This window comes from Myotis daubentonii, chromosome 3 (assembly GCF_963259705.1).
Source record: "Myotis daubentonii chromosome 3, mMyoDau2.1, whole genome shotgun sequence".
In the NCBI taxonomy this organism is placed as follows: domain Eukaryota; kingdom Metazoa; phylum Chordata; class Mammalia; order Chiroptera; family Vespertilionidae; genus Myotis; species Myotis daubentonii.
The window spans coordinates 80,653,112-80,678,039 of NC_081842.1; the positions used below are offsets into that span (position 1 = coordinate 80,653,112).

The window sequence follows — 24,928 nt, forward strand, 5'->3', positions numbered from 1 at the left end:
CTTCAGCCAGCTGGACTGCAACATTGTATCAAATACAGACGGTAAACAAAGGCCAGAAACCTGTTTTCAGCAGCCGAGGCCTCAGAGCTAAAGCTGGCCCAGAATGAAAAAAAGAAAAAGAAAAAAAGGAGCGGTTGGGAGCTTCAGTCACCCGTCAGCCTGAAAACGGTCCTCAGCCCCTCAGCCAGACTGGCCAGGCACCCCAGTGGGGACTCCCACCCTAAAGGGGGTGTGACCAGCTGCAAACAGCCATCATCCCCTCACCCAGGCTGGCCAGGCACCCTAGCGGGACCCCCACTCTAATCCAGGACACCCTTCAGGGCAAACCAGCCACCTCCCACCCGTGCACCAGGCCTCTATTCTATATAGTAAAAGGGTAATATGCCTCCCGGCACCAGGATCAGTGTGACAGGGGGCAGCGCCCCAACCCCCTGATCTGCCCTGCTCTGTGCGTGACAGGGAGCGGTGCCCCAACTCCCCTATTGGCCCTACTCTGTGCGTGACAGCGGGGAGCTCCTCAACCCCCTGATGGGCCCTGCTCTGTGCGTGACAGGGGGTGGCGCCGCAACTTCCCTATCGACCCTGCCTTGAGTGTGACAGGGGGCGGCGCCCCAACCCCCCAATCGGCCCTGCTCTGAGCCCGACCAGGGGCTGCACCTAGGGATTGGGCCTGCCCTCTGCCACCCGGGAGCAGGCCTAAGCCAGCAGGTCGTTATCTCCCGAGGGGTCCCAGACTGCAAGAGGGCACAGGCCGGGCTGAGGGACCCCCTCTCCCTCCCGAGTGCTCAAATTTTTGTGCACCGGGCCTCTAGTATATCTATATATATAGATAGATATAGATATAAAGTAAGGTTTTGGCTCATGCAATTATGGAGGCTGACAAGTCTCAGTATCTGCAAGATGAACTGGCAAGCTGGAGACCAGGAGAGCCTATGGTTTAGTTCCAGTCTAGGATCTGACATGCTCCAGATGCAGGAAGAGCCCATGTTCTGTTCAAGTCCAAAGGCAGATAATATTCTCTTACTCAGAGATGGGCTAGCCTATTCCAGTCCTTCATCTGGTTGGATATCTGAGACCACCCACATTAGGGAGGGCAATCTGTTTTATTCAGTATACCCAATCAAATATTACTTGATTGAGAAACACCCTCATAGAAATACCCAGAATAATGTTTAACCAAATACGTATTCACATTGTGGCTCAATCAAGTTGACACAAAATTAATCATTATGGTATGCAAACTTTAAATGCTTGTACTACCAGATGGGTTAATTTGGACCTAAATCTGAATTCCGACCAAGGTTTGCTCATAAATTCATATTTTGAGCTGACTGAGATATATAGGGAAACTCAAAGGGAATGAGAAAAACCTTTCAAAGTTTCCAAATGTCTCTATAAAGCAACTGCTATAATCTGGAAGGCTGTATGGCATTAAGGAAGGTAAGAAACTTAGGGTTGCCATGCTTCTTCAAGAGAACTTTATAAACAGGAAAAGCGTTAAAACTTTTATTTTTCCTGATACTTAGAGTAAGAATTTATCTTTTCCATTATTGAAATATTTTAAAAATTCAAAATAAGAATTTCTCATAACCTATAATCTCCTCTAAGTAGCATTAGCTTTTTTAAATCTAAACATGAGGAAAGTAATATCTGTAAAAATCACTCTGAGTGTGTGTTCCATCATTAAACATCCTCTAATGTTAGACATCTGGATAATCTTCAGTGTTGCAGCTTTATAAATAAGACTGCCATCTTGGTGCTGAAATCTCCAGCTTCATTTTGGGTCATTTCCTTAACTGCATCTTCCTAGAGGTGGAATTGCTAAATCAAGGGATAGATCCTTCTAGAAAGGTCATATACCAAGATTGTACTAGCAGTGATAGCAATTGGGGGGAGGGTCTGAGGCTTTTCTGATTTTTAAACTTTATATTTTTCAGAAGCATCAGATGGTGAAGGAGGGGGAGACGTAGAAATGATGCACCAGGAGACAGCTCCAGTTCCTGTCCTGTCGAAGAAAACCAAACAGGTGACAGTCACTATGGGAAAGTCACAGCTGTTGGATTCTGCAGTCATTCTCCTCTACCCTGTACAGTGTTCCCTGTGCCCTAGCAGCAGCTGTTGGCCAGATTTCAGGGAAGCTTTTACCTTCTCTGCTTGGAAAGAGCCATGCTTCATTAATTATCAACAAGCAAGGCCTATTTTTCCCCCTAATATTTTTTTATATATAAATGTATTTTACAATAATGGTAATGTAGATTTCTGTGTTACATTTTCCAGTCTTTTGTTTTAGGTAAATTTCCTAAAAGGAGACAGATTTCATTAAGATATTCAAGCTTACCCCCCACCAACACATGATTGCAGCACCATGCTATGCTGCCAGCAGGCTCCAGGGCCAGATGTTACCCAGCATTATGGTCTGTTGTATGAATTCTTATCACAGTGTTTGCTGCCTTCAGAGTAGACATTTGATAAACTCAGTGGACATTTGATAAACTTTGTTTCCTGGGCCTATGACCTTTTGTTTCTTTTTGTAATCTTCACACTGTCAACTCACATCCATTTGCAGCTTTTTCATATTATGTGTCCCTCAAACCTGATTGATTATCATGTGTGTTGTTGTTTTTTGAAAATTTTATTTTGTTTTTAATTTTTTTAAATTACAGCTGACATATAATATCATATTTGGGGTGTACAGCCCCATTTTAACATTTATATAGCTTATAAAGTGATCACCCCAATAAATCTATTATCCATCTGATATCATATATAGTTATTAGAATATTAATATTTCCTATGCTGTACTTTACATCCCATGACTATTCTGTAACTACCAATTTGTACTACTTTTTTTTTTTAATCCTCATCCAAGGAGCGAGGATGGTTTTCAACTGATTTTTTAGAGCGTGGAAGGGAAGAGAGAGGAGAGAGAAACATCGATATGACAGAGACACTTGGATTGGTTGCCTCCCACACCCACCCCAATCAGGAGTAGGGTTTGAGACCTGCAACTCAGGTATGTGGCCTTCACCGGGAATCAAACCCAAGACTTCCGTGAGAAGTCCAACACTCTAATCACTGAGCAACACCAGCCAGGGCCATACTTCTTAATCCCTTCACCTTTTCCACCCAGTCCCCCAGCATCCTCCTCATCTGGCAACCATAAAATATTTTCTGTATCTATGAGTCTGTTTCTGTTCTGCTTGTTCATTTATTTTGTTTTTCGGATTCTACATGTAAGGGAAGGTCATATGGCATTTGTGTTTCTCTGTCTGACTTAATTTCACTCAGCACAATACGCTCTACCATGCATGTTGTTGCAGATGGCAAAATTTCATTCCACTCTTTTTTTTTTAATCCATTCTTTTTTATGGCTGAATCATTCCATTGTATATATGTACCACTTCTTTTCTTTTAATTGAATTTATTGGGGTGACATTGCTTCACAAAGTCATACAGGTTTCAAGGGTACAACTCAATAAAACATCATCTGCACACTGCATCATGCCCCCTTTGCCCCACAGAAAGCCCCTTTCCATCCCCATTCTTCCCGCTTTGCCCACCTCTTCCTATCCATACTCCCTTTCCCTCTGGTTATCACTACTTTTTGTGTTATATATACATTTGGGGGAGAGGAGGGCTTAATCCCTTCACCTTCTTTCATCCAATACTCTTAACATTCCTCTCCTCTGACAGCTGCTAGTCTGTTCCATGTATCCATGCCTCTGTTTCTATTTTGTCAGTTTAATTATTTTTCATTAGATTCCACTTATAAGTGAGATCATATGGTATTTGTCTTTCTCTGACTGGCTTATTTCACTTAGCATTATAATCTCCAGGTCCATCCATGCTGTCACAAAGGTAACATTTTCTTTTTTCTTTTTTTATGGCCAAGTAGAATTCCATTGTACAAATGCACCACAGCTTTTTTCTCCATTCATCTACTGAGGGGCACTTGGGGTCTTTCCAGATCTTGGCTCTTGTAAACAATGCTGCTGCAAACATAGGGGTGCATATATTCTTTCTGATTGGTATTTTGGGATTAATAGTATATATTCCCAGAAGTGGAATCCCTGGGTCAAAAGGCAGATTCATTTTTAATTTTTTGAGGAAACTCCATACTGTTTTCCAGAATGGCTGCACCAGTCTGCATGCCCAAAAACAGTACATGAGGGTTCTCTTTTCTCCACTTCATTGCCAGCATTTGTTGGTTGATTTATCGATGATAGCCACTTTGACAGGCGTGAGGTGATACCTCAGTGTGTGTGTGTGTGTGTGTTTAATCTTTATTGTGAAAGTATTATACATGTCCCCCCCCCCTCATTGACCCCTTCTAGCCCACCCCACCTCCCTGCCCCAGGCCATTGTATTTATGCACCCCTTCTTTTTTATCCAGTCATCTATTGGTGGACAGTTAGGTTGCTTCCATATCCTGGCTATTGTAAATAATGAATAATGCTGCAATAAATATATGGATGTATATATCTTTTCAATTTAGTATTTTGGGTTTCTTTGGATAACTCTACCTAGAAGTAGAGTTGCTAGGTCCTTATTTGTCTCTTGTTATAACCTTTGGTTTAAAGTCTATTTTGTCTGGTATTAGTATTGCTACCTTAGCTTTGTTTGTTTGTTTCCATTTTCATGAAATATCTTTTTCCTGGTCCGGGGGTTCTGGTGTGGGGCTAGGACCCCTGGCTTCTCTGGGGGACCTCTGCAACTAAAATATTTTTAACCGCCTCACATAGGTGTAGGACCAGCCTGTTGGCATCTCTGCCTCTCCTACCAGTCTCAGTGGCTTCTTCTTTATATCCTTAGTTCCATAGGACTTCCGTTCAGCTAGATTTCAAGGGGTTCTGAATTATGGTTGTTCTGTAGTTTGGTTGCAGTTTTGATGTGGTTGTGGGAGGATTTTAGTACCACATTTACCTATGCCTCCCTTGACTGGAAACTCCCTATGTCTGATTTTTAAAGGACTATCTAGTGTCAGTCCATATTTATCATCAACACTAATAAAAGAGAAAAATGGTAATTGGCGTACGGCGATACCCTTTTCATTGGCTAATCAGGGCTATATGCAAATTAACTGCCAACTAAGATTGGCAGTTAACTGCCAACAAGATGGCGGTTAACTGCCAACAAGATGGCGGTTAATTTGCATATGTAGGCACAATGCAGGGAGGCGAAAGGGAAAGCAGGAAGAAGCCCCCTGCCACTGACAGTGATCAGAAACCCAGGGGGGAGCTAAGAGCTGGGGGGCAGGGCAAAGGCAGCCCTGGGGCCGCCTTTGCCCTGCCCCCCAGCCATGATCGGAGAATCAGGCGCCTTTGCTGCCCTGGCCAGTGATAACAGGAAGTAGGGGTGGAGCCAGCGATGGGAGCTGGGCACGGTCGAAGCTGGCAGTCCCAGGAGCTAGGGGTCCCTTGCCTGGGCCTAAAGCGGAGCCCACAGTCGTGGGGCCGCTGCAGCTGCGGGTCCCCGCTGCCCGGGCCGGATGCCTCAGCCAGAGGCGTCAGGCCTGGGCAAGGGGCCAATCATACGATTGGAGGGTGATGGGGGTCAACGCCTGAGGGTCTCCCAGTATGTGAGAGGGGGCAGGCTGGGCTGAGGGACACTCCCCCACACACACACCCAGTGCACGAATTTCGTGCACCGGGCCCCTAGTCTTTGTAATAATGGGTTGTAGTCTTATTGTAAGTGGCCCTAAAGTCTTTCCAATGGAGGGTCACTCTACCCAAATTTTGTGACCAGTTTGTGGAGCTTATTGGCATAGTGACTACCTATAAACTGCGAGACCTTAAACAAGTTAAACTCTCTGGGCATCTGTCTCCTTATTGGTAAAATGATGATAGTAATTGTGTTTTCCTCAAAAAGTTGCAATGGGTACTAAATGACTAATACTTGTAAAGCACTTTCAATAATGGTTGACAAAAAGAGTAAACACTGAAGTGTTAATTATAGTGAAATACATACTTCAAATCTCTTTTATTTTGTTCATTATTCTTACTCTGTGGAAAGAGGAAGGCAGAAAGATATCTTATATATAGTCATCTTGGTTTTCTCCTCAGCCATTAAATATTTTGCTCAAAGGCCCTATATCAGTTCTAGTTTTAACCATCCTTTCAAAGGCCTATAGGTTAACAGCCTTAGCTTTCAATTTATTTCACCAAGGTGTGGTTTGATTTTACCTTAACTTATTACACTGACCACACCATAGTCATGCCTTCTTTGACCTACCTGCAGAACTCGGTTCTTAATAGCTTCTTCATAGCCAATTGGCTTCCTTTTTCCTTACTTTCTGCCTTGATATTTTTCTTGCTTGCTGCTCATATTTTCTCATCATTGAAAGTAATTTGCATTAATAAACTTGCCCAAGCCTGCATTTTTCCTGTCTTTTCCTTGGTGGGGCCATCTGCATTGCTAAATTTCCTGTTTTTAGTGCCTTGGCTCTTCTTTTCCCACAACCATCATGTTAGAGAAAGGACAGGGAACCATAGGAAGAAGAGGGGGAAATGGGAGAGGAGAAAGTTAAATACATTCTTCATTTCTGTGAGCATTCACCTCTTTCCACGACCCAGGTTTCAACAACAACAAAGGCCTTTTATTGAGCATGTAACACAGGCAGTGCGCAAGGCACTGTGACTCACACAATCCTCACAGCTGCCCTTTGAAATACAAGGTATCCCATTTGACAAATTACCTGAGACTCAGAGAGATGGGTTCTGGGGGTCATGGCCACTTGGGTGGGGTGAGCAGGTGCTGAAGATCTATTTCCACTTCTCTTTTCACCTGTGTTTCCTCTTTCAGCTTGGAAACACTGTATTCACCACGTCTTCATGTGCTTTGTTGATCACATGCCATTGCTGTTTTTTGCTAAGAAAAAAAATTATGATTTTATGGCCCATTTTATCCATCTCCCTCCTACTTTAATTTCTTTTACTATCAAATTGCTTTACAGAATTCAAGTCCTAGGTAGACAAATGCCCTAAGCCCTTCCTCCAAGCCTCTTATTTCCCTGTCCACAGAATTTACACGGGACTCTCCTGGGCCCCACTGCCTTTTGAGTGTTATCCGTCTAGCTCCCTGGTCTCCCCCACCAGGCTGCACACCTGGAGGACAGAGTTTATCTCCACACACCTGGTATAGAATCATGCCCCTAATTGCCACTCATTATTTGTGAAATGAAGGATTGGGTGAATATAGCAGTATTCCAGTTTTTCTTACCACTCTTTCCATCTCAACCCTTTGGGTCCCAGAGTGTAAGTCATCAGCTCCCTGACCCTGCTGCCTGCTGAAGTCTTTTGGACCCTGGATGTCCAGTGTCCCTCCTCTAATCCCCTCCTTGAAGGTTTCCCCATCTGAACAGAGCTGGACTCTCTCTTCCCCCACCCCACCTGACTGCCCTCTGGATCCTCTGTGGGCTCCCTAACCTCTCTCCAGCTGCTCTTCTCCCCCTGACTCATCATCACACCAAGGATGACCTTCTTGTCAGGCAGACTGTCCTTTCTTGAATCTTCCTCTGGTTGTTTATGCACAAAGAGCTTGAGTCTCCAAACTAGTTAATAAGCTCCTTGGGGACCAGGGCTTTTTGTGTTCGCTACAGTACCTAGCACAGTGCTAGGCAATTGACTCATTTGGTAGATATGACTGGATATTTATCCTCTAATAGTAATTATATTTTTTCCTGAATAAAAAAAGAAATTATTTTTATGCTTTATATAAATTTTTAATTTTTTTTTAATATATTTTTATTGATTTTTTACAGAGAGGAAGGGAGAGAGATAGAGAGTTAGAAACATCGATGAGAGAGAAACATCGATCAGCTGCCTCCTGCACACCCCCTACTGGGGATGTGCCCGCAACCCAGGTACATGCCCTTGACCGGAATTGAACCTGGGACCCTTCAGTCCGCAGGCCGACGCTCTATCCACTGAGCCAAACCGGTTTCGGCAAATTTTTAATTTTTAAAATTAGCTTAGTCACTTCGCTGTTCTTTATGGTTTTTGTTTTGTTTTGTTTTTAAATATATTTTTTATTTATTTCAGAGAGGGAGAGAGAGATAGAAACATTAATGATGAGAGAGAATCATTGATCATTGATCAACTGCCTCCTGCACTCCCCCTACTGGGGATTGAGCCTGTAACCCAGTCATATGCCCTGACCAGGAATCAAAGGTCAATAGCTGGTTAATAGGTCGACAGCTCAACCACTTTGGTTCATAGGTCGATAGCTCAACCACTGAGCTACACCTGGCCAGGCTGTTCTTTATGTTTTTAGGATTTTTTATGCTTGCATAAGGAACTGCCTGGCATTATGCTGTCAGCTATAATGTATACTTAGGCTTTCGTTTCACCAGGTGAGAGTGTCTGTCAAGTTAGGTAGTGTTCCCTGCTGCGCCACAGCTAGCCTCACTTCTATTACTGAGTCCAAGCCTCTCGTCTGTACAGTATTTCAAGCCCCAGATTTATAACTTTGTAAAACTTTTTTACCCATGCAACTACATCATCTCTAGAAACCATTTCACATCTAATCATCCTTGGCCTCCTTAATAATGTAAGTATAAAGATTTGCCAACAGTTCTTTTTTCCCCCAGATATTGCTTCCAAAGTAAATGATGAATTCCCCTACTCCTAGAGATTGCATCACCCTCTTCCCTCCTCAACCTCAGTGATTTCAGAGCCAGCCCTGGTGACTTTGTAATTATGGTTCCCTTAAGGAATATAATCTCTTCGGAGGGATTTCGTGACTTTTCATTGATGCCTCCATGATGTCAGTAGGCTTTCAGTGGTTCCATGATCCATCCTCTCCCCATCAGAGGCCACACCGGAGTTCTTTTTCTTAAGCCAGCTTTTGCTTACCTCCTTGGTTCATAAAGGAATCTTCAGCAAGAGTACTTATCCCTTTCCCTCCTTACTCACCTTTCTCTACTATTGTATTTTCTTACTCTTTTCTTATTTCAGCATTGATCATTTCCTATCTCTCCCACTCTTTATCTTTAAGATTACTCTTGATGATTTTAAGTGAAAAGACTATGTCCTCTTCACTCTCCTATTTACCTTCTACCTTGCCATGATAGTGTCTCAATTCTCTTTATATTCATCTAGTGTGGTATAACAAATTGACCCAAAAGTTAGTAGCTTAAAACATAAAAATTCTTTTTTTTCTTTATTTATTAAGGTATTACATATGTGTCCTTTCCCCCCCCCCATTACCCCACACACACACCCTCGCTCGTGCCCTCACTCCCCTAGTGTCTGTGTCCATTGATTATGCTTACTTGCATGCATACAAGTCCTTTGATTGATCTCTCCCCCTTTCCCTACCCTCCCCAGCCCTCCCTCTGAGGTTTGATGGTCTGATCGATGCTTCTCTGTCTCTGGATCCATAAAAATTCTTTACCTCATAGTTCCTGTTCTCTCACAGGCATGACTTAGTTCGGTCCCTCTGGCTCTACACATCTCACCAAATGCAGTCAAGTTGTGGGCAGGGGTTTGGGGGCTCAACCCCCTTGTTGGCAGGCCTCGATCCCTCACTGTGTGAGCCTCCCACTGGGTTGCCTCACAACATTGTCACTGGCACAACCACAGATCATTTCCAGATAAACTCTTTCCTGCCTTGGCTCCCTGCCAAGGCAATTGAGGAGCAATACCCCTTAAGCTTCCTCAAACAGGTTTGAGAAAATCTGTGAGGCAAATCTTTCAATTCTTTATAGAGCTCTTATGTGACTAAATGGTACTCTGGGGTCTGAGGTCTTAACAAATGGATTTGCAGCCATACCCTGGACTTCTTTCATAGTCCCTCTTTCCACCACACTCCCTCCTTTTCATTTTACTCTAAGTCACAAGAAATCAGGTGACACCTTCAACAATATATGGATCTTCTTTACTATTTAACCCATGGCATTTGATACATGTTCTACTTTTCATGCAACTGAAGATAACAGTATTGCTAAACTTACTATCACTACATAACAAAGATTCTTTCTCCTTCAGTATTCAGTGAGACTTTCCTCACTTTCTACAAATCCTTACCCTCAGTGTCCTCAGAGTTCAAAATTTTATGAATAATGTGTTGGGACACACTGTCTGTCCATCAATCATCTTATTTTTGTCACATTTCAAAGTAATTTGAAAAGTCGGTACACTCCCCCAGACACTTCATCATGCATATCATTAACAAAAGTCCAACATTTAAAGATTCTTTCTGTCTTTTCAAGATAAAGTTAGCACACAATAAAATGCACAAATGTCAAATTTACCATTCAATAACTAGTAAAATAGTCAAATTCATGTAATACCTTTACACAGACCCCTACAGGATAAAGAACGTTACCATCACTCTATTCCCTTTCATGCCACCTCCCAGTCGATCACCGTTCCACACTCTGTGACCCAGAGGCTGTTCTGACGTTCTCCCCCTCAATTAGTTTTGCCTATTCTAGAATTTTCTGAACATGAACATACAGTGTATGTTCTTTGTTCAAGGCCTCTTTTATTCAGCACAGTGTTATTTAGATTCATCATGTTGATGTGTAGTGGCTCTCTTTTTTTGTATTGCTGAGTACATTATTCTGCCAGGGCTGCCATAACAAAATAACAATCTGGGTGGCTTTTTTTTAATTGAACTTATTGGGTGACATTGATTAATAAAATAATATAGGTTCAGAATTATGGAAAACTATGGATTTTCCTCAAAAAAATAAATATGGATCTGCCATTTGACCCAGTGATCCCACTTCTAGGGATAGATCCTAAGAAACCCAAAGCACCAATCAGAAAAATGTATACACCCCTATGTTTATAGCAGCACAATTTGCAGTAGCTAAGATCTGGAAACAGCCCAAGTGTCCATCAGTAGATGAGTAGATATAAAAGCTGTGGTACATTTATATCATGGAATACTGTGCAGCAGTAAAAAAGAAGACTCTCTTACCCTTTGAGACAGCATGGAGGGACCTAGAGAATATCATGCTAAATGAAATAAGTCAATCAGAGAAAGACAAGTATCACATGATTGCACTCATATGTGAAATCTAAGTAACAAAATAAACTAATGAAAAGAGTGGATCCAGAGACTCAAAGCAGGGAACAGAGTGCAAAATATCAGAGGGAAGGCAGGGGAGGGTGGGAGGTAATCAACCAAAGACCTTGTATGCATATGTGCATAACACATGGACACAGACAATGGGGTGCTGAAGACCTGGGCTAGGGGTTGGGGGACAGGGGCAGGCTGGAAGGAGTCAATTGGGTGAAAGGGGGACATAAGTAATACTTTTAACAATAAAGAATATTTTTTTTAAAAGAAAACAAAAATAGATAAATAAAGTTAACCCCCCCAAAAAAATTATATAGATTCAGATATACAATTCTATAATACATCATCTGTATTTTGTACTGTGTTCACCACTCCACATCAAGTCTCCTTCCATCACCATTATCCTCCCTTTTCCTCTTCTACCTCACCCTCACCCCACTTTCTCTCTTGCTACCACCATACTGTTATCTGTTTCTATGAGGTATTTTTTGTTGTTGCTGCTTAATCCCTTTACCTTTTCACCCAGTCCCTCAACCCCTCTTCCCTCTGACAGCTGTCAGTCTGTTCTCTGTATCTATGAGACTGTTTCTGTTTAATGGTTAGTTAATTTTGTTCATTAGACTTCACATATAAGTAAAATCTTATGGTATTTGTCTTTCTCCCACTGGCTTATTTCACTTAGCACAATATTCTCCAGGTCCATCCATGATGTCGCAAAAGGTAAAATTTTCTTCCTTTTTACTACTGAGTAGTATAAATTCCATTGTATAAATTTACAATAGCTGTTTTATCCACTCACCTGATGGGCACTTGGGCTGTTTCCAAATCTTGGCTATTGTAAACAACACTACAATGAACATATTGGGGTGTATATATTCTTTCAAATTGGTGTTTTGGGTTTCTTCTGATACATTCCCAGAAGTGGAATCACTATGTCATAATGCAGTTCCATTTTTAATTTTTAAGGAAACCCCATAGTGTTTTCCACAGTGGCTGTACCAGTCTGCATTCCCACCAACAGGGCACAGGGGTTCCCTTTCCTCCACATCCTTGCCAGCACTTGTTGTTTGTTGATTTATTGATGATAGCCATTCTGAAGGTGAGAGGTGACACATCATTATGGTTTTAATTTGCATTTCTCTGATGATTAGTGATGTTGAGCATCTTTTCATATGTCTATTGGCCATTTGTATGTCCTCTTTGGATAAGTCAGACTGGGTGGCTTAAACAACAGAAATTTTATTTCTCATAGTTATGGAGGCTAGAGGTCCAAGATCAAGGTGTTGGCAGGTTTGGTTTCTCCTAAGGTGTCTCTCCTTGCCTTGCTGTGTCATTACATGGTCTTGCTTCTTGCTGTGTTCTCACATGGTCTTTCCTCTGTGAGCACATCCCTGGTTTCTCTTCCTCCTCATACAAAGACACAGTTTTATTGGATTAGGACCTCATGCTTATGACCTCATTTAATTACCTCTTTAAAGGCTATCTACAAATACAGTCATATAGGGATGTTAGGACTTTAACATGAATTGGGAGTGGGGCACAATTCAGTCTGCCTCACAAATTTTCTGACTAATATTCAATTATATGAATACTAGAAGCTCAGTGCACAAAATTCCTGCACAGGTAGGGTCCCTAGCAGCTGCCGGCTACCAGTCGGGACCTCCCTTCCCCCGGCTGCTGGCCAGGGCTTCCCTTCACACCCACCTTGGCCTGGCGCTGCCCACTCACCTGCTCCACCATTCCACTGTGGTCCCGCTCTTGTCAGGGCCCATCAGGGCCAGCAGCGCCTCCACTGCCACCACTGCCAGTGCCATGTTGCTGCCACCCACCATGTTCCATGGACCACCCCTTGGCGGTCCGTGCACGTCTACCTCCTGCCCATAGGGACAATTTGCATATTAGCCTTTTATTATATAGGATACCATAGTTTGTTTATCCATTCCTCTCTGATGGATACTTGGGGCTATTTTTTATTTGGGGCTATTATGAATAAATCTGTCATGAACATTCATATACAAGTCTTTTTGTGAACATGTATTTTTATTTCTCTTGAGTAAATACCAGGAATGGAATTGCTGAGTTATGTTTAGGTTTATAAAAACTGCTTTTCCCCAAAATGATTGTAACATATTTGCATTCCCACCATCCCATATATGAGACTTTTAGTTGCTTTATATCAGCATTTGGGTTTATTAATCTTTTAATTTTTAATATATTTTAATGGTGTGTATTGAATAACTTCTGACTAAACCCAAAAGAAACTAAAAGCCACTTCTAAATTGTTTTTCTTTTTATAATGAACATTCTCATTTTTGTTATAAAATGGCAATTAAAATTTTTTTAACAAAGTACAGTGAGTCCTTGACTTACGAGTTTAATTTGTTCCGTGATGGAGCTCGTAACTCAAATTACTCGTATGTCAAATCAAAAAGTGAACTAGTGAGACACGTGATGCTGGGCTGATGTGTGGCGTTCACTGTGACGTTCGTTGCGCCAACTAGCGGTGGGGTATCTGAAGCTGGCTCGTAACCCGAATTTTAGCTTGCAACTCAAAGCAAAAAATCGGCCGAGAGACGGCTCGTATCTCAAAAAACTCATTAGTCAGGACACTCGTAAGTCAAGGCCCCACTGTAATATTCAAACGCTATTAAAATTTTGAATGAAAAAACAGCAATCCCTTTTCCTACTATTACCCTAACTTTTCCTCAGAAGCAGTCATCCTCAACTTTTAGTTGTTTTTCTTATTTGCTACCTTACAGTTTTTACTGCTGTTTCTTGATTTATCCATTTCTGACATGATATGTTAACTTCTCAAGGTAGCATATGAGAACATAACTCTCCCTTTTCTCCTCTAATCCACCTCCAATTGCCACATCCCCTGCCAACACAATATCATATTGTGGATAAAATGGGTGTCATTCTTTCATTATTATGACCATGGAAATACTGTTCAATCCTGAGAAAAAGAGAAGCTGTAATCATTCCTCCTTTCTTATACAAGTCTTTATTTTCATGACATCAATAAAATTACTGCACATCTCCCTTTGTCTAGCTTGCTGTGTTCGTATTTTTATTTATTTTATTTTATTTTTTTTATTAAATCTTTATTGTTCAGATTATTACATTTGTTCCTCTTTTTTCCCCCCATAACTCCCCTCCACCCAGTTCCCACCCCACCCTCCGCCCTCACTCCCCACCCACTGTCCTCATCCATAGGTGCATGATTTTTGTCCAGTCTCTCCCCGCATCCCCCTCACCCCTTTCCCCCCCAAGAATAGCCAGTCCACTCCCTTTCTATGCCCCTGATTCTGTTATATTCACCAGTTCATTCTGTTCATCAGATTATTTATTTACTGGATTTTCAAATTCACTTGTTGATAGATGTGTATTTGTTGTTCATAATTTGTATCTTTACCTTTTTTTTCTTCTTCCTCTTCTTAAAGGATACCTTTCAGCATTTCATATAATACTTGTTTGGTGGTGATGAACTCCTTTAGCTTTTTCTTATCTGTGAAGCTCTTCATCTGACCTTCAGTTCTGAATGATAGCTTTGCTGGATAAAGTCATCTTGGTTGTAGGTTCTTGGCATTCATCACTTTGAATAGTTCTTGCCACTCCCTTCTGGCCTGCATAGTTTCTGTTGAGAAATCAGCTGACAGTCGTATGGGTACTCCCTTGTAGGTAACTGAGTTTCTTTCTCTTGCTGCTTTTAAGATTCTCTCTTTGTCTTTTGCTCTCAGCATTTTAATTATGATGTGTCTTGGTGTAGTCCTCTTTGGATTCCTTTTGTTTGGGGTTCTCTGCGCTTCCTGGACCTGTAAGTCTATTTCTTTCACCAGGTAGGGGAAGTTTTCTGTCATTATTTCTTCAAATAGGTTTTCAATATCTTGCTTTCTCTCTTCTTCTGGCACCCCTATAATTCGGATGTTGATACGCTTGAGGCCGTCCCAGAGGCTCCTTACACTATCTTCGTATTTTTGGATTTTTTTTTTTTCATTTTGCTTTTCTGCTTGGGTGTTTTTTGCTTCTTCGTATTTCAAATTGTTTACTTGATTCTTGCAATCCTCTAGTCTGCTATTGGGAGTCTGTATAATATTCTTTATTTCAGTCAGTGTATGCTTAATTTCTAGTTGGTCCTTTATCACAACCTTGAGGGTCTTATTAGATTTCGTGTAGATCTCAATAAGTTTATCGGCAGTTTCTAGAAAATTCTTGAAAAACCTAAAAAGTGTGGTTTTGAACTCTATATCCAGTAGATTGCTTTCCTCCATTTCTGTCATTTGTGACCTGTTTCTTTGTCTCCGCATTTTTTATGCTTCCCTGTGTTGATAAAGTGGTTTTCTGTGCTGAGTGTCCTCTAGGGCCCATTGGTTCAGCCTCCCCAATTACCTGAGGAGGACATGCTTGGTGCACCCCCTTGTGGGCTTTGTGCACAGTCTTGTTGTAGTTAAGCCTTGATTGTTGTAGGTATCACTGGGAGGAATTGGCCTCCAGGCCAATTGGCTGTGAGAATCAGCTGTGTCTGCAGTGGGAGAACTTCTGTGCTGGAGACACACCTCTGGGGCAAGACTTGCTTCAATGGGGCTTTGGTGCTCACTGAGTCTGCCCCCTGAGTGTGTCCTTTATGGTTCATGGAGCTGCAAACTGGATGGTCCTACTGTGACCTCTGGGTTTCCTGGCTCCTGGATCTCTACGGAGGTGCTAATCTAGCCTTTGCCTGAGGCTATCCAGCAAAAGCCTCCCTGCAGGGCTTGGGCGGGGCAGGTCCCTTGGGATCAACAGGGCGGGGCTAGCAGTTATGGCTGCTCTCAGTCCTACCCTCAGAGGCTCTGCTTCTCAATGTCCCAGTAATCGCTGCAAGCCCCTCGGAGAGAAAGCTGCCCTCGAGTTCCGACCGATGCCAGACAGTCCCGCTTCTCCCATATGAGTCTGGGTCCCTAGAGACTCACCCGGAACTGGAGCTCAGAGCCTGAGACTCCCTCCCGATTGAAAACGACAACCGTGCCCTCAGCCAGCCCTCTCCGCATGCACCTCCGCACCTTAGTATTTTACTTCCGCACTGCACCTCCTCTGAGTCTCGGTATGCATTTCTCTTTCCTTCTAGTTGTAGGATTTCCCCTCAGCCAGCCTTCCTGTGGTTCTGCATGATGTCCGTTCTGTCTTTTAGTTGTATTTTTGAAGTGGTTGTTCGAGGCAGCAAACTCCGGTGTTTACCTATGCCGCCATCTTGGTTTCTCTGTGTTCGTATTTTTAATTATTTTTATACATTCCAACATCTTTTCCACATGCTCATGAATAATATTTTTCATATGTTCAAACAGATCAGTTATTGTTCTTTTCTGCAGACCTCCATGCTCCTATTCCACTCTGAATTGGCTATTCCCTAGGCCTGTTGAACAATTGAGACTTTTCTTTACTGCCCCTTCAACACTTTTCTGGATTATTCTCCCTCTTTGCTGAATTCCATATCTTCCTTGGTCGTGGTTTATTAAACCTTTATTTTCCTGGGGTACACCTTCAATATCTGTAGGTAGAAAGTAAATTTATTAAGACCTAAATTTACTCTTTATTGATAGTTTGGATGGGTATAAAAATCTAGTTTTTAAATATGTTTTCCTCATAATTTTGAAGGCACTGTTCCAATGAGTTCTAGCATCCAGTAATGCTATTCAAGATTTGAAGCCATTCTTTTTTCTGGCCCTTTATTTTGAATGTTATTGTTTTTCACTTTGAAATTTTTTAGAATCTTTTTGTTGTCCATAATTTTCTCCAATTTCACAGTGATGCTATATGGGGTGACTATTTTCCTTATTTGTTGTACTCTGTACCTAATGGGATTTCAATGTTGAGTTTCATGTCCTAGAAAGTTTCCTTCAGTTCTGGGCAGTTTTTCATCACTCCATCTTCATATTTTATATGACCCCTTTTTCTGCAATTCCTTTTACTGGAATGTTGAATCTCTTGACCTGATTCTCTAATTTTCTTACCACTTTTAAATTCTTTCTGGGAGATTTATCTTTAAGCCTTTCTCCTTCATTCTTATTTCAACTCTTTAATTTGTTTTAATGTTCAAATGTTTTCTGATTATATTTTTATGGCATCTTTTTTTTATTAATTGTAATTATTTTCAAGAAATATACCTCTTTCCTCAGGATCCTCTTTTTGTCGTTATTTGCTCTTATGTTGGAGACGGTACTTAGTTGTCTGATGAACTTTAGCTGTCTATTCATAGTAAAGAGAGATACATTAAACAGTTGCTAGGAAATTTTTCTACATAGTAAGGCTTGTTGATTAGTGGACTTCATGGTAGGGGTAGGATGACAAACTAGATTTTTAATATGGTACCCCCAAATGTCACTTTTTGTGGCATTTCTCTTAGGCCATTTCATTTTTCCAGAGAAGAATTTAGTGGTTTCCTGCTGGTAATATATAAGCCTGGCTTGAAACATCCTGAAAGAGGGACAGGAAAAGGAAATGAGCCTCCACCTCTGTCCTGTCTCCCCTGTGTCAGACTTCTTGGTCCTCTGGTCCTCTCCAGATAATAAACCTCCAGTCTGTTGCCAGGGAAAGCAGATGAGAGGAGGCAGTAATAAGAGGGTTGCTTGCCTGCCTGGGCAGGAGATACAGCTCAATGGAGGGTGTGAGGGAGGCTAATCTTTCTAAACATAAACTTTCAAACAATCTCTTTCTTTTAAACCCTTCATTCTCTATAGTACCTTCTACCTCCACCTACTAAACCTTTTCAGAGGCCAACAGGTCCAACAGACTCACTTGTTATTAGCTTCCACCTCTCCAGAAACCCAGGTGCTAGCTTTCTTTCTCTGCTAAATCACTTCCATGCAGTTTTAATCACTTTCTATTTTACAAAAAGTTGTTGAAATCTCTCCACTACTGTTAACCTCTCTCATTGGTTCTTATAGGTTTGTACCTTTTCACTTTTCTTTATTTTCAGTATATTGGCATTTTGCCATTGTTTTGCTATGTTTAACCAGAAGAATTATTATTAAAGAATGTAAGTTTTGCACTTTAAAGAATTGATTATACGCACCCAATTACTTCACTTAAAAGCTTTAACTCTTTCATATATTTTTGGGAAGTGTGATTCTTCTAAATACATATTTATACTACATCTTTTGCTACATATTTAAAATCATTATATTTCTTATAAAGTCATATAATGGTGTTACTTATCAACTATCAAAGACATATATACTGTTCGAATTGGTTTCCAGAAGTGGTTAGTTTAGCCTGGCCTAAGTCTTCCACATCTTCTTACCTAGTCTGAGGGTAAGCGTCAGCATTCATAAGACAGCTAAGTTTAGGAATTTTCAATACTAGGGATTCGTATTTCCTCATAAAGCCATCTCACCACTCTGGAAATTGACCCAATAAACTTGGCTTCTTTGTTTGTACCCTACCTGAACCAGCTAAGGTGACTGCTCCCAGAAAACAAATATACTGCATCTTCTTTAGAATGATCTAAGAATTTGAACCTAACATGTAAAACTGATTCTGTATCTTGACTAAAGCAATTCATAAAACATGTTTCTTTTTTCCAATGCATGATTCAGACTTACATTTTTTTTCCAGAGTCTATATGCTTATAACTGAGCTCATTTCCAGATTTGTGTCATGTTGAGCTGATTGGCTTTGTAAACCTAGCATAAAAATACAACCCAGCACATTGAATGTATTCTTAAAGAGCACCCTCATTTGCTAAATAAGAAAATGGAACAGGTTTCTACATCTGCTTCCCCAAAACCTTGATACTGGTGACAAGATACTGCAGAATGCCTTAAGGGATCTGCTAATCATATCTGGGCCTTTGCCTTAGGAGCTTGAGCTGAATCTTGGCCTGGTGTGTAATTGGACTCTTATGACCATCTGGCAGCTTCTGTGACACATTAGTGGCCTTGGCCCAGTTTCTAATTGGCATGTATCTGCATCCACAAAACAGCTTAACTTTCTAAATAAGAGAGGTCATAATATCTTTTTTATTCTTTAGCTATGATGCAATTGTTCTTCGTAGGTTTTTTGTTTTAACTGAGAAGAAGCTAAAATTTCAAGATTCCATGTTACTTTAATCTTGAGCCCTTCGTATCTACTTCTCTACTAACTGAAACAGTGTCTAGAAACTGCTGGTCCTGGCTCCGTGTCTTGAAGAAATTATGTAGCATTATATCTTTCTCTCTCTCTCTCTCTGGCTTCAGGCCATAGGCATTCTTAATCTGCAGACTGTCTGTAAACTGTAATAGAAAGCTTCATCTGTAATCATTTTAAACAGAGCCAGTGGAGACAAGATTGCTTTAGTTAGTAGCTTACTAGTTTAAATTGAGTACGCTCTAGTTGGAATGGAAACTTAATCAAGGAAAAACTCCGAGTAAGTTTTCACTTACATTTTATATCTTACTTGGTAACTTTTTTGAAAATGTTGCATAAAAGACCCAGCACAGGAAACATTTTATATTTGTGCTTATGATTAATAAATATGGAATCTGAGGCATTCTATTTTATAAATCAAAGACATAGTCCAAATTTCCTGTTTTTCTACATTTAAAAAAAAAGGCAGGGTAAAAATAGCACTAAACTCTATAGGGTATTCAGGGGTCAAGGCAACAGGCAAAATCAGTTACTCAAGATGCCTGATGCCAAGACTTCTCAGTCCATCAACAGAAACATTCATTTAGTAGTCACTATAGATAGGTGAGATGTTTGTTCCAGGTTTTATAAAAATATAAGTAAATATATCCTATTTCAGAATTTCTACGCCTATTGAGAAAAGGAGGGTGTAACAAAATAGTAAAGTAATTAACTAGTGACTTGGAAACACAGGTTCACCCATTGCTAGTTCATGGAAAACACAAGTCTCACCCGTCAGACATTCTTATTACATCTAAATTTTCATCACATCTATTTCTGCCTGTATTTTACAAACCTGGCTACTGTCTTTAATCTTTAAGATCCTGCACCACCTCCCCAAGCACACATGTGCACTCACATATTCTGACCTTTGCTCAAAGATTTTCCAGTCTGCCTAATAGCCTACAGTGGGTATTCCTGCATCTGTCTATTAGTGGAATATTACCAAGATGCTCTGAAGAATATATTTATGGCTGTAGGTTCTTTGGGATTGGTACCATTAGTTGATGCTTCATCATGCTAAGAGGAAAGTTTTCTCATTTGTATTTCTTATAGCCTACGGAATGTTTCTTGGTACAACCAAAGGAAACAAAGGAAGATGCCACCAAGACCAGGAAGAGGAGAAAGGTAATATTAATTCCTTACAATGGTGTGGCCCTACATGGGTTACATCACCTTTTTGTATAGTGTGCTTTGATGAGGCAATTATTATCATCACATCTTTAGAGATGCAGAAATTGTAAGATTCAGTGGGGTTTGGTGACTTCCTTAGGTCACTTGTAATAAGTGTTTCTGTTGGAGCTAAAAATAAATCCTCCTGATTCCTATTTCAGTTTTGTGAAACACTAAACATCTTTCTTACCCACCCTGTGTTTTCACTGTGGTTAGAAGTCAGACATGGGTTTCTAATTCTAGAAGGGGCCCAGAGCTCTCCTGCCCTATGGCCCCTCCAGCTCTGTTCAATGAAAGAAGTTTACCAATCTTTTTTTCTTACCCATCTCAATTTTTAAAACCTTTTATCGTAGAGAATTAATGAAAAGAAAATAAACAGATGAAGGTAGCAGTATAGGGCATTTCTACCTCTCATTTGGAGCCATAATTTAAAGCAAAAGGCACCCCTTCCATTTTAATACTTGCCTTGTGAGCATATGGAAGACTCTTGCTCCTATACAAACTTTCTTATGGCTCAGACTTGGAGAAAGTGTGGTCAGCTTTGACCTTCCACCACAGTTGTGAAAACAGGAGTGTAATTCTCTCCCTGCCAAGAAGGGTCTTGCTGAAGTCAACAGAGGAAATATGATTGGGATTAGAGGAGAGAAGATGGACTCAAACCAATTACTTAACAGCAAGCTTTTAGAAAACTGTAGTGTGTGTGTGCATATGTTTTCTTTGCTTGCAAATGGCCAAATAGGAAGACAGGAGATGCCAAATTGGCTGAGGTCTGGCAAGTCCTTAAAGAAGTAACGTTAACTTCTCTTTGATAGTTTGTGTACTAATGGCCTTCAGAAGTGTTAAGTTCTTGGGGGCTCAAGGTCAGAACTCTGGCTAGGTAGTTTAGCCTTGGCTGAGGTCATGCTAAAATGTGCCCACCGATGACATATTTTTAAAGTTAATTCACTTGACAGAACTTTGACCATTCTCAGCAGTGGTATAGAAATGAGGACATTGTGGAAGGAGGGGAAAAACCTGGGGGCTGGGAGGTTGTGAGGAACAGCTCTTTCTAGATCTTTGGTGAAACATTAGAAGGAAATGAGAAGGGAAGTTTATGATGAAAATTAAAGGAACAATTGTGTGTTCCTAGTACATTGCAGGCATTCGGTAAATGCTACACAAATAGGTCCAAATCAAAATAGGTGTTGTACAGTATTTCCTGTTCGGCTTTCCATAGGACCACTTCAAGACTGCATCTCTCAGGACTTGAGAATTGAGGGTCTAAAAGTCCCCCTTTGCAGTGAGTCCTATGCTCACATTACTCCTGTAGCTTTTACTTAATCCCCAAAATCCAAACTGAGAGTCAGTGCCTGAAAAACCAGGTTAGGCAAGAAATTATCAAAATTCTGTCCTCCCAAGTTTAAGGAGAGCTTCCACAGAAACAAGATTTCTTGACTCTTAACAGAAAATTATATCCCCTTATAGAGACTGCTGTAAAAATGTCACTTCTCCTAGATGTCTTTGTAACTAGGAGTTACAAGGAATCTTTTATCCGTGGTTCTGAACTTTTTGGCCCTTTAAATACAGTTCCACATGTTGTGACCCAACCATAAAATTATTTTCGTTGCTACTTCATAACTGTAATGTTGCTACTGTTATGAATCGTAATGTAAATATCTGATATGCAGGATGGTCTTAGGCGACCCCTGTGAAAGGGTTGTTCGACCACCAAAGGGGTCGTGACCCACAGGTTGAGAACCGCTGTTTTAGATCCTCCATTCATTTTTCAAAGCAGCAGTGCCCAAGAAATTCTATTATGTTTTCTCAAGTATGTTTATTAGTACTCACATTCATACTTGGCTATCATCAAAGCCTATGTGCAGTTTAAATGCCAGAGGAATCAACCCATCATAAGCCAAATGCCATTCTAAAGTCTTTCCTCCTTTTTTTATTTTTCTTTCTTCTCGTCTTAGAAGAAAATTACTGACATTCTTGCAAAATCAGAGCCAAAACCTGGGACACCTGAAGACCTGCAGAAACTGATGAAGGACTATTACAGCAGCAGTCGCTCAGTGATTGAATTAGAAGAACTGAAGCTACCAGGTACAGCCAGGCTTCTTTGGTTTTTTTCCTTTTTTTTTTTTACATTTCTTACTATTCTGAGGTTAGTCATTCAGAAGGATCCATTGTTAATTGCTAGCAATTTTCCTGATGAGGAGGAGCAAAACGCATTCATCTTTATATTATGGCAAGGTGTCTCAGCCAGACATTAATATATTTTCCTCACACTAATGCTCCTTTCCTCAACCTCGTAATTTTAATTTGTGGATGATTTCTTTATTAAGATGCTACATGGTATTCTAATAGTAAGATTTTAATTGTATTTTTTTTTCAAAAGGCTAGTTGTTGAGTATGCTTTTTAAAAAAATTTTTTTATTGATTTCAGAGAGGAAAGGAAAGGGAGAGAGAGAGATAAAAACATAAATGAGAGACAATCATTGAATGACTGCCTCCTGCATGCCCCCTACTGGCTATTGAGCCCACAACCTTGGCATGTGCCCTGACTGGGAATCAAACCGTGACCTCCTGTTCATAGGTCTATGGCTCAAGCACTGAGCCACACCAGCTGGGTGCTTTTCTTTTTATTTTTTTCTGACCAGATTCTTCAAAGAGTAACAATCCCTAAGGAAGATAGAAGTTAAATAAAGAGAAACCACACAATTAAAAGTATAGACATGAAACACTAATTTATTCATCCTTTATAGACAAGAATGTTAGCTTTAATAAGCAGCTTAGTTTTATTGTTGCTCTTATCATGGATTTCTAATTATGGTTTTGTTTTTAGGATAGTCGTTGGGTCCTGGCCCAAACTTTTTCAAGCCAACTACCTAAAGATAGGGATAAAATTGTGCATTGTTAGCAAGGCTGACACATCATCACCCAGGTGACTCTTCACCCTACTATTGTTTGAAATCTACTCTTAGAGAATTTATAATTAAGTTAAAATATATTGCAAATTTTTTAAAACAACCTATTTTCATTAATTTTAAATTTATGATACATCCTGTAACTCCTGGGCAGAGATTGAAGAAAAGAGATGTTGTCATAAACTCAAAACGCAAACAGTTTGGGTGCCATGCCTGAGGTGAGCTATTTATAGACCACAAGGGCTATCTAATGCTGCTTTTGGAAAAAGTCAAGAGTTGTTTGACTTCCTTTTTCCATTACAACTGCATGCTTTCTAGAGGCTTGAGAAGCTGAAAAACAGACTGTTCCCTGAATTTTTATAATTCCTCTGTGATAAGCTTTTTTTATAAAATGCACATTGGGTTGGAGACCTGAGTGCCCTGTGCGTTTCTTTTCCAAAAGGGGTGTCCTTTAGGGAATGGAAGGAGTGCATGTCCACATAGCGAGACCTGGAGTTCTGACTTACTGGGCCCCCGGCTCCAACAGCAGTTAGCAGCACTCTTCTCAGCACAGCAGTTCCTCTGGAGGAGAGCTGGGTCCTGGCTGCCCTTTCTCAGGAAGCAAGTGTTATAACAAAGCCTCTTTTCAAGGTCTAACTGGAAGTGTGGTTTTACTGTGGCTCAGTGGTCATTTTTCCTTTCTCTTTTTTTGTTAGAGTATACCTTCAACTTTGGAAGGACTAGTGAGATAATGGGACCATTGCTACCCTGTAACTTCACAGAACATCAAAAACCTTAATTTGCTAGAACAGTAGAGAGTCCAAGGTCAGAAGAAGCCTTTAAGGAGTCATTTGAGTTCTGTAGTGAGTTTACATTATATTACTGTTGTATTAGAGTTCAGTAATATAGGTAAGCAAGAATATGTGGGCATGTGTTGGTTTAGGGAGGAAGAAAAAAAATGTAAATATGTTAAAAATACTATTATGGGCAAAAAGAGCAGGTTTTCATTTTCAGTTAAGAAATTAGGCCATTCTGATTCCCAGTGATTGAAGACATCATAGGAAGGGTTTAGAGAAAAGGCCCGTCACTACACTGATGAGACCAAGGACAGAGAGGAAGTGTGTGCTAGGTGAGAGGAGGGACATGCCATGGGTTGTTTGGTGCAGGCTCAGGAAGGGATGTAAACATAAAGTGGCTGTAAATAATCAAATATTTTCCTATTTAGTTTGCCAAGTGTGTAACTTGGTTTTGATTTGAGGTTGTTTGTGTCTGTAGGGCAGGAACATGTCTTTTCAATTAACATGGTGTGCTGTACATTGTTAATGTCAGACACATGGGCACTTAATTAGTTTCGAGGCAGGAGTCCCTTGGAGCTAACCCTGCTGTCCTCCTGAGAGCTGCAGTGTGGTTTAGATCAGCGCTAAAGCCTGAAGGCTAGCTGCAACTTAAAAAGCAAATTCCCAGGCTCACCCCAGGGAATTCTGACTCACTATGAGAAAGTAAGTCCATCCCAGGAATCTGTATCTTCTGCAAAGCTCTCCAGGTGAGCCTGATCATATCCAGGCTTGGAAATTAGTTTGAAAGACCATCGAAGGTTCTATAACAGCACAGGAGGCAACATCTTTGAAGTTCATTATTCACATAATGTGTTATGATTCCGGGTCACAATATAAATGTCATTTAATTTAGTAGTAGTTTGCTCC

At 40.8% G+C, this 24,928-nt stretch overlaps 1 protein-coding gene across 2 annotated transcripts in view; it reads left to right on the forward strand.

Moving 5' to 3' along the window:
* CMSS1 (cms1 ribosomal small subunit homolog) overlaps positions 1-24,928 on the forward strand; it is a 418,346-nt gene that overhangs the window by 378,552 nt on the left and 14,866 nt on the right. For both annotated transcript variants that reach the window (XM_059687966.1, XM_059687967.1), the window contains exons 2-4: positions 1,938-2,026; positions 20,224-20,295; positions 22,293-22,422. In XM_059687966.1, coding sequence (XP_059543949.1) covers positions 1,938-2,026; positions 20,224-20,295; positions 22,293-22,422 — 291 coding nt within the window. The remainder of the gene's footprint in view (positions 1-1,937; positions 2,027-20,223; positions 20,296-22,292; positions 22,423-24,928) is intronic.